We start from the raw sequence: 13,288 nt of genomic DNA on the forward strand, positions 1-13,288 counted from the left end.
TGACAGCTATTTAATCTTCGAACTTGATTCCATAATTCAATAGTAGCTTTCAAACAAGTCTAAGCTTATTATTTTTTTAAGGAATTCCAATACCTTTCTATAAAGAATGGAAAAATATGATAGCTTATGTGAGAACTTGTGCATAGGTTCACCAAACTTAAAGAGACGCTAAACTTTGTAAATTGCTCGAATGCATGCTGTTATTGGTTGATTTAGTCGATGAAACTTGGGTTAAGTTGACTAATCGAGCAGAGAGATCGTCGAAAAGCACGGGAGACAGCGGAGAGATCGTCGAAAAGCACAGGAGACAAGAAGAGAAAAAAATCTTTAGGGAATCAATAACGCTATTGATTACAGTAGCCAAGTAACGCTTGCTGCATCCTTCTTCGGCACTCTAGCGACTCCAGGCCAATCAGGCTACAGCTATCAGTATACGGTAGCAAATCCAGTGGGCTTATTCATGGGAGGCGTCACAACGCGAGCTGGACGAATTACAAAAGAGAAACAAGTTCCAAACAAGTAGATACGGACTGTACAGACTCCAAACCAAGCATGCATTTTCAAGTAGTGGAAGCGTTTTTAGACAATATGAATCCTTCATGTCTCGGCTAATTTTCGCTATAAAGCCGAGTTGTCATGTTGCTCTGGAAACCAAAGTTGATCGGTGTTGGTTAAAGATATATCCAATATCCGATGAAGTGTTATAACTTGACATTTCACGGTACTAATAATTAAAAAGTTTTTATTACACCAGTCAACGAAACATTTTAAAGTTCTTGGAGATGAGCACAATGTCCAACAGATCGGACTTGCAGATACAGCTTCAAGTCATCAAGTCATTAGCGTAAACTACTCCAAGTATTGAAGTAACGTTGTTAAAGAATAGCTCAAACAGCTTATTCGTGAGAGGAGGAAGAATACCTTATGATGAAAAAAGAACCGGAATTTTCATTTTAAAATTCCCGCGCTTGTCCAATCTGTAAACTTTTATTCTCTCATCGTTGGTAACACTTTTATACACATTCTGTCAAATTTTGACGCATATCGTACGATTAGTTTTTGTTTGGCGTCTATACAAAGAAGTTGAAAAATTTTCGTGTGGCGATTTTTATAATGGATGAAAATTTAGAACAACGGCTCGCCTTCGAAGCGCCATTCGGTCGATTGTTGTGCGGTTTCGACGTCATATTCATAGATCTACACCTCATCACCAATTGTGATGCATTCGATGAATGTGGGGTCACTATCTGCGTTGGAAATCATCTCTTTGGCCACATCAACACGATGCTGTTTTTGAATGAAATTCAGCTTTTTTGACACCAGCCCAGAAGCGACGCGTTTCAAACCCAAAACATCAGATAAAATGTGTTCGGCTGATTCATAGGAGATGCTCAACAACACAGCAATCACTCTAATCGGTACAGAACGATTTTGCAACACGATTTGTTTCGCCGATTCTATTTTTTTTCAGTAACAGATGTTGTTGGGCGGCCAGGGATCTCATCATGATCCAAGCTTGTAAGACCACCTTTGAAGCATTTATACCACTCGTATGCCTGTGTTTTTCCTAGACACGATTCACCAAAGGCCTTTTCTAACATTTTAAACGTTTCGGAACACTTAAATCGATTTGCAACACAAAATTCCATGCACGCACGTTGTTCTAAATTTTCATCGATTATAAAAATCGCCACACGAAAATTTTTCAACTTATTTGTATAGACGCCAAACAAAAACTAATTGTACGATATGCGTCAAAATTTTACAGAATGTGTATAAAAGTGTTGCCAACGTTGAGAGAATAAAAGTTTACCGATTATACAAGCGCGGGAATTTTAAAATGAATATTCCGGTTCTTTTTTTATCATAAGGTACATGAGAATAGCTGTACACGTAGCACTCTGTTGCATAAATAAGAGCTCAGAGAATAAACGAATATTCTCGAAACTCCTAGTCGAGATAGTATCATTAACAATTTCATGATCGCTACTTGCAGATCGGTTATTCCAAAATTATTCGAATATATTTAAGAATATTACGTTTCAGCATTACACGCCGCATATTTTCTGGAAAAGGAAGCTATCGAAGCTATTTTCTTATTTCATGTTCAAATATCTCTACAATAACTAATTCTAAGAGAAAGGTTGATAAGAGTTTCAATCTATTTTGTACAACGTTCTATTTTACAATTTTTTGTCAATTAATAGTTTCCGAGCTATCACGATTTCTAGAAAGAGCATATATATATATATATATGCTCGTATTAAAAGTCGGTCTTGAGTCGAATCGAATATTTATCAGTCTGAAAACGTGTGCAAACCGACAAACTTTGCAAAATGAGCTGCTCTAGTGTATTGGGGCTTTTAAATATAACAGCGGGTAGTGCGGCATTACGCACCAAACTTCATTCGGTATTTTTTCATCTTTTGACGAGTTTAGGACAGTCGAACTACCGAACATTTTCATTCTACTGATATATCAGCTAAAATAAATTTTTGTTGACAATGTCTAATCGATTCGAACAGTTTTAACTTAAATATGTAAAGCGGTCAACGGTTTTGGTCGTTGTTTCACATCTCGCATTTTATTCAGTAGCAGTTCTGCTTCGATCTATATAGGAAGGCCTCGCATTATGTATGAAAAATTTTCCCATCGTTCTGCACAGTATAACGAAACAGAATCTATAAATATAGGATCTGTAACATATTTTTCTAAGTCAACGCCTGCCTTCAGTCCGAAAAAAAATGGGTGAAATATTCGCTTGGTCACCCACTAGAGGAATAGTCAGTGTCGAACCGACTTGCAGTCGGTGTGGTTTTATGATGCCGTAGAGAAGGTTGCTTGTTCATATCAGTATCTGCAAGACACGGGTTTATTTCTGCCGTTCGCCTCACATGAGCGGCAGTGGATATTTGTGCATATTTAATGTCATCGTGTCTCTTACACAACCCTGTATTTTTTTTGTATCTAAGTTAGTGAAAGTCAGATTATGCATCTTCAAAAAAATCAAAAGCATATTTTATGTAAATTTCAAATATATATACATTCATTCACAGACATTCTGCGATCTGGACAAACTGAATCGAACTTTACACGAAATTTGGGGATTTTTTTTCAATAATTGCTTTTTACTGCGATTTTACGAGATGTATGCAAACTCAAATTTGAACATATAACTATTTCTCGTTATTTTTCAATAACATAATAGAATAGAATTACATAATAGAACAAAAATTGTTAGTTGAAAGAATAATTCTCTAATTAGATTACCTTTACTTAACATGTAACTAAACTTACCTCTTATACATATTACAAGAAGACATAGTACTATCAAATATAAATCCATAACAAAATACATGATTTAGGTTGTAGGCGCGTTAGCGGCCACATTAAACACTTATCAACTCATTCAGGTGCGGTAAATTTGTAATGCATTTCTTTTCTAGCAAATGTCGTACTCTAACTTCATTCGCATTTCCATGCCTTGTATGTGTATTGTAGTTGAAACTGGTACATATCCATTTCTAATCCAACTAGAATAATCACCATTTAATACACTCTTTTTTATTGTTCTAGCTATGGGTACAATTTCCAAAATGTTATCAAGCAGCAAGGTAGTGATTTTCAAAGAACGTTGATTCATAACAAATTATGTATGAAGAATATTCGGTTTAATATCGACATTAGGAAAAATAAAAAAAAAGTGATTACACACTTCCCCATTCGAGTGCATATTATCTTGGACAATTCAAGCACTGTAGAAATTTATTCATTATTTATCCAGATATTTGAAGCGTAAACTATGCTGTTTCTTTGGTTAAATTTTTTATTCAAGTTTTGTTGTGACATTGTATACGTGCATGCAGGAATATACAAAGTCGAAAATCGATTATGATAAGTACACCAAGAACGAACTAAACGTTGTTTTGCAAAACAAGTTGATGAAAATCGATACGTTGTCATAGCATTGCCTATGTTTGCATTTCAATTACTCAAAATACCGAAATATCTCGTATTTTAAGTTAAAACTGGATGTAATTTTCACACATACTTTTCATTACAAAATCCTGATTTGTTGTCTCAGTTATATATTTTAACAACCGTTTTCATTTTCCTAACGATGTCCTAGCAACAATAAGAATTTTACACGATCATTGCTAGATGTAGTAAAACTATTCGTATTATGAATAAACCATTATTTTCGATGATTGCACTAACCATTGAGATTGCTTTATTACAGAGTATTTTATAACATAAACGGGTATACACTATTATTTACTATTAAACAATAGTAAAAAATAATTTCACTGTTCCACTCTATTCGTTTCTTGTCACACAGCTTCCAGCTGCAATAATATCTAAAACGCATGCGCACAGTAACGGTACATTCATCTTCTATTTATGTGAGATCACTACAGAACGTGATAAGATTCTAAAATGCATTGAAGCAGCACCGTTATCATTTTCATTAATATCTGTATTCAATCACCCTTGCATAGAGATTATCTGCGACAAAATAAATAAATACGGGTCTAACATTTTTTCCGTAGAGAACGATTCTATACATTTCGACATTCTGATAGATCATATATCTTCTTCTCATTAAATATGTATCAAAAACCAAAATTTTTTAATCGCTCGGTTGAGCAATATTGAAATTATTAATTTTCAAATATACGATAAAATACCAGACTCAAGCTTTCACTCAACCTTCTTAGAGAATGGAGGAAGAAATCGGAATTTTCAGAATATTCGGTTAGGCCTGAAGGATGACGTAATATTAATATATGAAATTTTTCTAAAATATAAATAAATATTATTCTCAAATTCCCGCACAAATGTGTTTTTTATACGTTAACGCCTAAAATTACTAAGTTTCAATATATTTACATATATACGCTAAAGTTTCATTTCAAAAGCTATCGCAAAGAAGCATCGATAATAATAATTGAATTCGGTCAATTTTTCTGTGTAATATAATTTTTTTATCATTCGTGCCGTGACTATCGGATCGATCGGACGTAAATTCCGCTTTCTTCAATCGTGTATTGAGTTGATTTATTCCGTTATCAAGGTCATTCCATATTCAATTGTGCCTGCATTGGTGCGGTCGAGTGAAAGTTCTAATTAATCCGTTCTCAAGGCCGACTGTGAGCTTGTGTAAGCCAGACTGTGAGCTTGGGTAAGCCGTTAGCCAGCGCTGGGCGCTGCGTATATAATTGAACCTTTTTAGACTTTCAAAAGACTTGAACTCGCGATACAATACTGTACAAAAAATTGAAAAAGTACGCCCGGACAAGCTTAGGGTCTTGTTAGCCAGTGCAAAACAGGCTAATGAGATCGTTCAAAGTGAGCATTTCACGCGGGAGTATCGCTTATACGTACCAGCTCACGAAGTCGAGATAGATGGCGTTATCACCGATGCGATTCTGACTTGCGAGGACGTTCTTAAGCATGGGGCAGGCGGTTTTAAAAACCCCCTACTCAAGAACGTTAAAATACTGGACTGCAAGCAATTTCGTTCAGTATCGACCGTTGAGGATGGAACTAAGTCCTATATCCCATCGGATTTGTATCGGGTGACTTTCACTGGCTCGGCCTTGCCTGAATCTGTCCTCCTGGACCGAGTTCGTTTACCTGTTCGCCTTTTTGTGCCGCGGGTCATGAGCTGCACCAATTGCAAACAATTGGGACATACAGCATCCCATTGTTGCAATAAATCCCGGTGTATAAAGTGTGGAGGGAGTCATGCGGATAACTCCTGCAGTGGAGACAATGAAAAGTGTCTCTACTGTAAGGAGGGGCCGCATGACCTCTCTGATTGTCCTTTGTACAAATTGCGTAAGGGTAAAATCAAGCGTTAACTCAAGCAACATTTGAAACGCTCATTTGCGGAAATGTTGAAATGTGCTACGCCACCTACCAAAAATCCTTACGCTTACTTGTCAACTGACGAGAGCGAATATGATGACCCCCTCGAAGGTACATCTTCGGGTGTCCCTCATAGCTCATCAATCAGAAAGAGAAGAAATAAATCTTCTATTAAGCTCCCTAGTAAGGGTTCAAAGTTATCTTCTGGTGGGTCTCAAAAAATTAAAACAACTGGAAATGATGGCAAAAAACCGGAGAAAAAAGCTCTAGGCCTTGGAAAATTAAATTCCGAGCAAGAATTTCCATCACTTCTTGGAACTTCAAGTCCCTAATGATCAGTCAGAAAATTTACCAAATACTGGGTTTGTTGAATCCTCTGATATTGTGGACTGGATCATCTCTACTTTCAATATTCCTGAACCTCTTAAAAGCCTGATAATGGCTTTTATTCCTACAGTTAAAATATTCTTGAAGCAGTTGACTGCAAAATGGCCCCTTCTTTCAGCGATCGTATCCTTCGATGGCTAAGTTACCCACAGAGGTCACGGATACAATCACTGTTATACAGTGGAATTGTAGAAGTATCATCCCAAAAATAGATCCATTCAAATTTCTAGTAAATAATCTGAAATGTGACGCATTTGCATTGTGCGAAACTTGGCTAATTTCTGAAATACCCTTGAACTTTCACGATTTTAACATTATTCGTCTGGATCGAGATGATCCCTATGGAGTACTTTTGGGGATCAAAAAGTGCTATTCTTTCGATCGCATTAACCTCCCCTCGATACCAGGTATTGAAGTTGTCGCATGTCATGTTACAATCTACATTCCCCCAAGAGCCTCGGTTGGGCATCGGCGGCTCAGTGATATCATAGAGCTCCTTCCCGCACCGACGTTAATTTTAGGAGACTTTAACTCACACGGTACGAGATGGGGCTGTCTTTACGACGATAACAGATCAGCTGGGCAATCCATGATATCTGCGACAACTTCAATATGACAATCTTAAATACGGGAGAAATGACACGAATTCCTGCATCACCAGCAAGACCAAGTGCGCTAGACTTATCCCTTTGCTCGACATCGCTACGGTTGGACTGCACGTGAAAGGTTATCCCTAATCCCCACGGTAGCGATCATCTACCTATCATGATTTCAATCGCCTACGGATTAAGATCATCGGAGACAATCAATGTTTCGTATGACCTCACAAAAAATATTGATTGGAAATGCTACGCAAATTTGATATCTGAGAAACTAGAAACAACACAAGAACTTCCTCCGGAGGAAGAGTACACGTTTTTGGCTGGCTTGATTCTCGACACCGCAACTCAAGCTCAGACGAAACGTGTACCCGGCGCGAAAACTAACATCCGTCCCCCCAACCCGTGGTGGGACAAAGAGTGCTCAGAATTAAACGCGGAGAGAACTTTATCATTTGTCGAGTTTAGGAACAACGGAACACCTGATAATTTTAGAAACTACACGGCACTCGACGCTAGAATGAAAAGCTTGATTAAAGCGAAGAAAAGCGGTTATTGGCGTCGATTCGTACACGGATTATCGAGAGAAACATCAATGAGCACTCTTTGGAATACAGCCCGACGAATGCGTAACAAAAACACCACGAACGAAAGCGAGGAATATTCTAACCGCGGGATATTCGATTTCGCTAAAAGAGTATGCCCAGACTCTGCTTCGGACCAGAGGATCTCCCGCGCCGTGACGTCAAATACAAACGAAACACCGTTTTCGATAGTAGAGTTCTCATTATTAGTATTAGACAAAATCAAATTCCACTTGTTGAAAAAATTGCCTGACTCAGCCAAAAGATGTTTATTGAATTTATGCAATAAGCTTCTTGAGAATAATATTGTTCCATATGACTAAAGACAAGTATGAGTTATTGCCATTCAAAAACCAGGGAACCCAGCCTCCGATCACAATTCGTATCGGCCGATTGCTATGCTTTCCTGTATCCAGAAATTTTTCGAAAAAATGATCGTGTTTCGTCTAGACTAATGGCTTACTTTCAGAGAGAGGTCGAGACTAATGGCTTACTTTCAGATACACAATTCGGCTTCCGCAGGGGCAAATGAACGAACGATTGTCTTGCGTTGCTCTCAACCGAAATTCAAATGGCATTTGCTCGTAAAGAACAAATGGCGTCAGTTTTCCTAGACATCAAGGGGGCTTTTGATTCGGTATCCATAAACGTCCTATCTGAAAAGTTGCATCAGCACGGTCTTTCACCAATTTTAAATAACTTTTTGTATAATCTTTTGTCCGAGAAATACATGTATTTCGCGCATGATGATTTGTCGACAATACGATTCAGTTACATGGGTCTTCCTCAGGGCTCATGCTTAAGCCCCCTTTTATACAACTTTTACGTAAACAACATTGATGAATGTATCAACACATCTTGCACGCTAAGGCAACTTGCCGACGACAGCATTGTGTCTATTACAGGACCCAAAGCTGTCGATCTCCAAGGACCATTACAAGACACCCTCGACAACTTGTCGACATGGGCTCTTCAAATGGGTATCTAGTTCTCTACGGAGAAAACTGAGCTGGTTGTGTTTTCAAGGAAGCGAGAACCAGCACAATTACAGCTTCAACTAGGTGGAACCATACTTCAGGTCTTCACATTTAAATATCTCGGGGTCTGGATCGACTCCAAAGGCACCTGGGGATGTCACATTAGGTATCTGAAACAAAAATGCCAGCAGAGAATCAATTTCTTCGTACAATAACCGGAACATGGTGGGGTGCCCACCCAGGAGATCTAATCAAGTTGTAAAAAACAACGATATTGTCCTTTATGGAATATGAATGCTTCTGCTTCCGATCCGCCGCGAACACCAATTTCATTAACTGGAGAAAATTCAGTATCGTTGTTTGCGTATTGCCTTAGGTTGCATGCAGTCGACTCACACGATGAGTCTCGAAGTGCTCGACGGCGTCTCACCGTTGAAAAATCGATTCTTGGATCTTTCATATCGATTGCTAATCCGATGCGATATCTTGAATCCGATGGTGATTGTAAACTTCGAAAGGCTTGTCTAGCTCAATTCTCAGACCCGTTTTATGTCTTTTTATTTTGATTACATGGCTCAGAATATTTATCCTTTACCGTTTGTTTCCAACCGTGCTCATTTCTTGTATTCTTCTGATTCTACTGTGTTTTTCGACACATCCATAAGAGAAGAAATTCGTGGAATTTCGGGTCACGTACGCTCTCAAGTGGCCCCAAATATTTTTTATAATAAATTTAGAACAGTCAACTGCGAAAAGGTGTTTTACACTGACGGATCAAACATCAACAGATCCACAGGTTTCGGCATCTTCAATCAAAACATCACCGCTTCTTCCAAACTCAGTGGTCTGGCTTCAGTTCACGTCGTAGAATTAGCTGCTATTCAGTACACCCTCGAGATCATTGAAACCTTGCCCAAAGACCATTACTTCATTGTCACGGACAGTCTAAGCTCAATAGAAGCTCTCCGATCAATAAAGCCATTAAAGTATCCCCCATATTTCCTAGGGAAAATACGGGAACATTTGAGAACTTTATCTGAACAGTCTTATTTAATATCTTTAGTCTGGGTCCCTTCGCATTGTTCCATTCCGGGCAATGAAAAGGCAGACTCATTGGCTAAAGTTGGCGCATTTTAAGGTGATATTTATGAAAGACGGTTATCAGGACATCGAGCATGTCGTGTGGTCGTGTGTAGAGTATCGTGACGCCAGGTCGAAGCTACTGGAATCCCGTAGGGCCCGAGGTAGTCCGCCTGAGGTTCCGGTTCGGGATATGTTCCCCGAGTCGGGATAGTTTATATATGCTTCTCATATACCAGTACCTTAAACACATTGATATACAAGTGTAATGTGTTATTCCTCGCTCAGAAAGTATAAACTTCACCTACAATTTCGACACCAACATCCGCCCGATTCTGTCGATCCCCGTCCCTGTCCACTATCTTCATTGGAACTAACAATATCATTTTTTTTTGTCACTTACTTTTTCGTTCCCCCTTCCCTGTCTCTTCACCATCTCGATGGCAACTAATAAAAACTCTGTCGTTTTCAGACATCTTGTTCCCACATCCTCTTTTTACCCCGTTTCCATAATATTTACTTTCTTTTTCATTCTCCTCCGTAACATCACCATCACCGCCCACGGAAGACCGCTCCAGTCGAAAACCCAGCATGCGGGCCACCCGCCGGGCCTTCGTAGCCTGGGGGTGTTTCCCGCGGACCCACACGGATCGAAGGATGCGGCCAACACGGATATTCGCCAACGCCATATGGAAGACCCTCATGCAATATTCAATTCACCGGCCACTGCTGATCGCCAGCTGAAAGCTGAATTCTTGAGAATCCGCTACCCCGATACTACATTATATAATGATACTATTCTAATTTTAAGTTAGTCGTTATTAAGATTAGTAAATACCCTTGGCATCTTAGAGCTTAAGCAGTGTGCCCTAAAATTATATTATAGTATTGAATAAAAAAAATTTATCTTCATTTTGCGATCACTTCAGCATTTCAAAACCGATTTCGTAAAATGTTGTGTCATTGTGAAGGTTTTGAAAATGTCTTTTTGCTAAATGGTAATTTTTTAAAACAAGTTAAAAAATTTGTTTATTCCGATGTATTTATGAGTAACAAACGCAAATATTTATTAACTCCATATGCAGGTTAAGCTATTGTATATTATTTATACAAGAGATAGTAAGGCGGGCTACAGAAGATACGATCATGATCATGTGTTGAATGCTATTAAGTTTTGCTTTTTGTCGTGAATACGACTTACGTTACTAAGGGGTGCCTTTTCAAAATTTACCCTCTGAGAGAGTGATAAGTTTTTGTTCGTGAATATCTCTTGTTGTATCTAACGAATCAACATAATTTTTGCTACACTCCATCGGGAATATGATCACCATTTTATGATAAAATTATCAGTTGTGTGACATAATCTCAAATAATTCAAAATTTAACTTTTCTGAAATATTTGGTATAAACGAGTATCAAAGTATTTTCAAAGCTCATAGCTCAGTGATCTGTGAAAGGATTTATATAATCTAACTACCAATAGAATCGAAATTTTTCAACTTAAACGTGTATATCAAAAGCATTGAAGTATTTCAATAGTACACTATTGAAAACCTGTCTCTTTTGACCCGTGTGAACACCATCCAATCAGGATGCGTTCTGAGGAAGAAAACAAAACATCTGCTGCTGTACAACAAATCGTTCGAGAAAAATGTTCCGAACAGTGCTCAATATCATAGTGAGTACCACAATTTGGTCCTTCTGAAAGGCAGGAATGAATCCCGTAAAGCATCCTGATAGTTTCTTTCAATGAAATGGAAATCCAAAATGAAATAATCGACATTAAAATTCTGTATGCGGCTATTTTTATAGCCGTTAGGACCGCCCATTAGTGAAAAAGCTACAAACGAAATCACGTAAAAAGAAAGCTCCTAACGAAAATTGGATCAGTTTGGATGCTATCGCCACTGCGAGCAGATGTTTGTGTGTCGTTTGCAAAGCTAGTTATGTCTCCGACAAGAGCGATTACGTCACAGCTGCTAGTCATTTGCATTGATGAAAAAACTACAGTGAAGAGCATTACACAAAATCAATGGTTCAAAAGTTTTCTAAAGAACTATTAGGATTTGTTGTTCGCAAATCGAAGATAAATATCCTCAGTTTAGTGCAAATTTAGAACAGCTTGGTTAGATTTGTGCACTTTTCACTGTGTGAAATTCACAGTAATCGAGATCAAGTGAAGCCTTCTTAGTTTTTGGGAAAAATATTCCAGAGTTTAATGTAGTAGAGAATTACGCAATTTGCGGCTTCCATCGGAATTCGAATTCAACTCATCACTCTCCATCACAAACGCTTTCATAAAAGGTTCTTTTCAGAGCCACCATTATTTTATTATAAAGAGCTATACTGGTTATATCATAATATTTGTGTTTCAGAATGTTAAATGTAACTAATCTGTACTTTAGTTTAGGTGCATCGTTTCAAATTCATACAATTTCATACAGTTGATCAACTAATTGATATTCGGAAGTGTTAAGGAACATGTCAGTTGTTTTCGTATTCACGACATCCAGTTATGTCTCTGACATTACCCACCCGTTTTTTCATACAGAAAGGTTATTCGATAACTGTGAGAACCAACTTTTGAACGGAGGGCCGAGTGTCATATACCATTCGATTGTGACTGTGTGTGTATGTATGTATGTATGTATGTGTGTATGTGACGAGTAATGTCACTCGATTTTCTTAGAGATCTCTGAATCGATTTTCACAAATTCAATTGAAAGGTCTTTTGGTCCCATATTGATCTTGTTCCTATTGATCCTTATCCTGATCCGACTACCGGTTTCGGAATTATATATTGATATGTACCAAAAGACGAAAAAAATTGTCACGCACTTTGCTCAGAGATGTCTGAAACGGTATTCACAAACTAAGATTGAAACGAAAGGGCTTATGGTCCCATAGCTTGCAATTGAAATTCACATTGATCTGACTTCCGATTCCGGAATTACAAGGTAATATGTGCAAATCTATAAAAAAAATTCGCACTCCATTTTCTGCAAATAAAAGGTCTTGAAATTGTTAATTAAAATTTTTGCATTTCTGCCTTTCTCATATAGAAATCGCAGTGAAAACCGACTTATAAACCGAGGTCTTGAGAGCCGAGTGTTGCATATTAATCGACTCAGCTCATCGAGATCACAAAATCTCTGTGTGTATATGTGTGCATGTGCGTATGTGTGTATGTTACGTGGTTTTGCACTAACTTTTCTCAGAGATAGCTAATCAAATTTTTTCAAACTTTGATTCAAATGAATGGTCTTATGGTGTTATACAAAACTTTTGAATTTTGTCTGAATCCGACTTCCGGCTCCGGAATTATACGGTAAAGAGTGCAAGAAGCATGGGTGTATAATATCACAGACATAACTGGATGTCGTGAAAACGAATATAGCTGAAACGCTTTCTTCTAACTTTCGAATACCAATTAGTTAATCACTTCTATTAATTGTGCTAGCTTTCCCCTTCTTCGCTACTAAAATTTGAAACGATGCACCTTAACTGAGTCGTTGCTATGTAAAGTAAAATTTCGCATAGTTCTCTGGGAATATGTCAATTTTCTAAAAAAAACTGATTTGAAGAATTCTGAAATTTGGGTCTGGACCTGAGTTCAAAACTAAACTCAGTACTTAAAACGAGTCAGAATTCAACTGCAATTTAGATCGAAGTACAAATGAGAGCACGACTTGAGCGTTTGAGGTTTAGCACCACGCAAAAAGTCTGCTCTCATTACTGACGTCTGCTGCTCCCGACGGTCGAAGTCCAAATGAAAGCACGACCTAAGCGT

At 38.0% G+C, this 13,288-nt stretch overlaps 1 protein-coding gene across 9 annotated transcripts in view; it reads right to left on the reverse strand.

The window, feature by feature from the left end:
• The window catches only part of LOC131427551 (neuronal acetylcholine receptor subunit alpha-7), a 1,487,406-nt gene extending 1,483,045 nt beyond the window's left edge, over positions 1-4,361 (reverse strand). For 3 of the 9 annotated variants that reach the window (XM_058590850.1, XM_058590846.1, XM_058590847.1), the window contains exon 1: positions 3,298-4,033. In XM_058590850.1, the coding sequence (XP_058446833.1) occupies positions 3,298-3,358 (61 nt within the window). In that variant the 5' untranslated portion in view covers positions 3,359-4,033. The other 6 variants (XM_058590843.1, XM_058590842.1, XM_058590845.1 and 3 more) reach the window with 6 other exon arrangements.
• Between the last annotated feature and the right edge of the window lie 8,927 nt (positions 4,362-13,288).

The sequence above is a fragment of the Malaya genurostris genome, chromosome 2 (genome assembly GCF_030247185.1).
Source record: "Malaya genurostris strain Urasoe2022 chromosome 2, Malgen_1.1, whole genome shotgun sequence".
Lineage (NCBI taxonomy): Eukaryota > Metazoa > Arthropoda > Insecta > Diptera > Culicidae > Malaya > Malaya genurostris.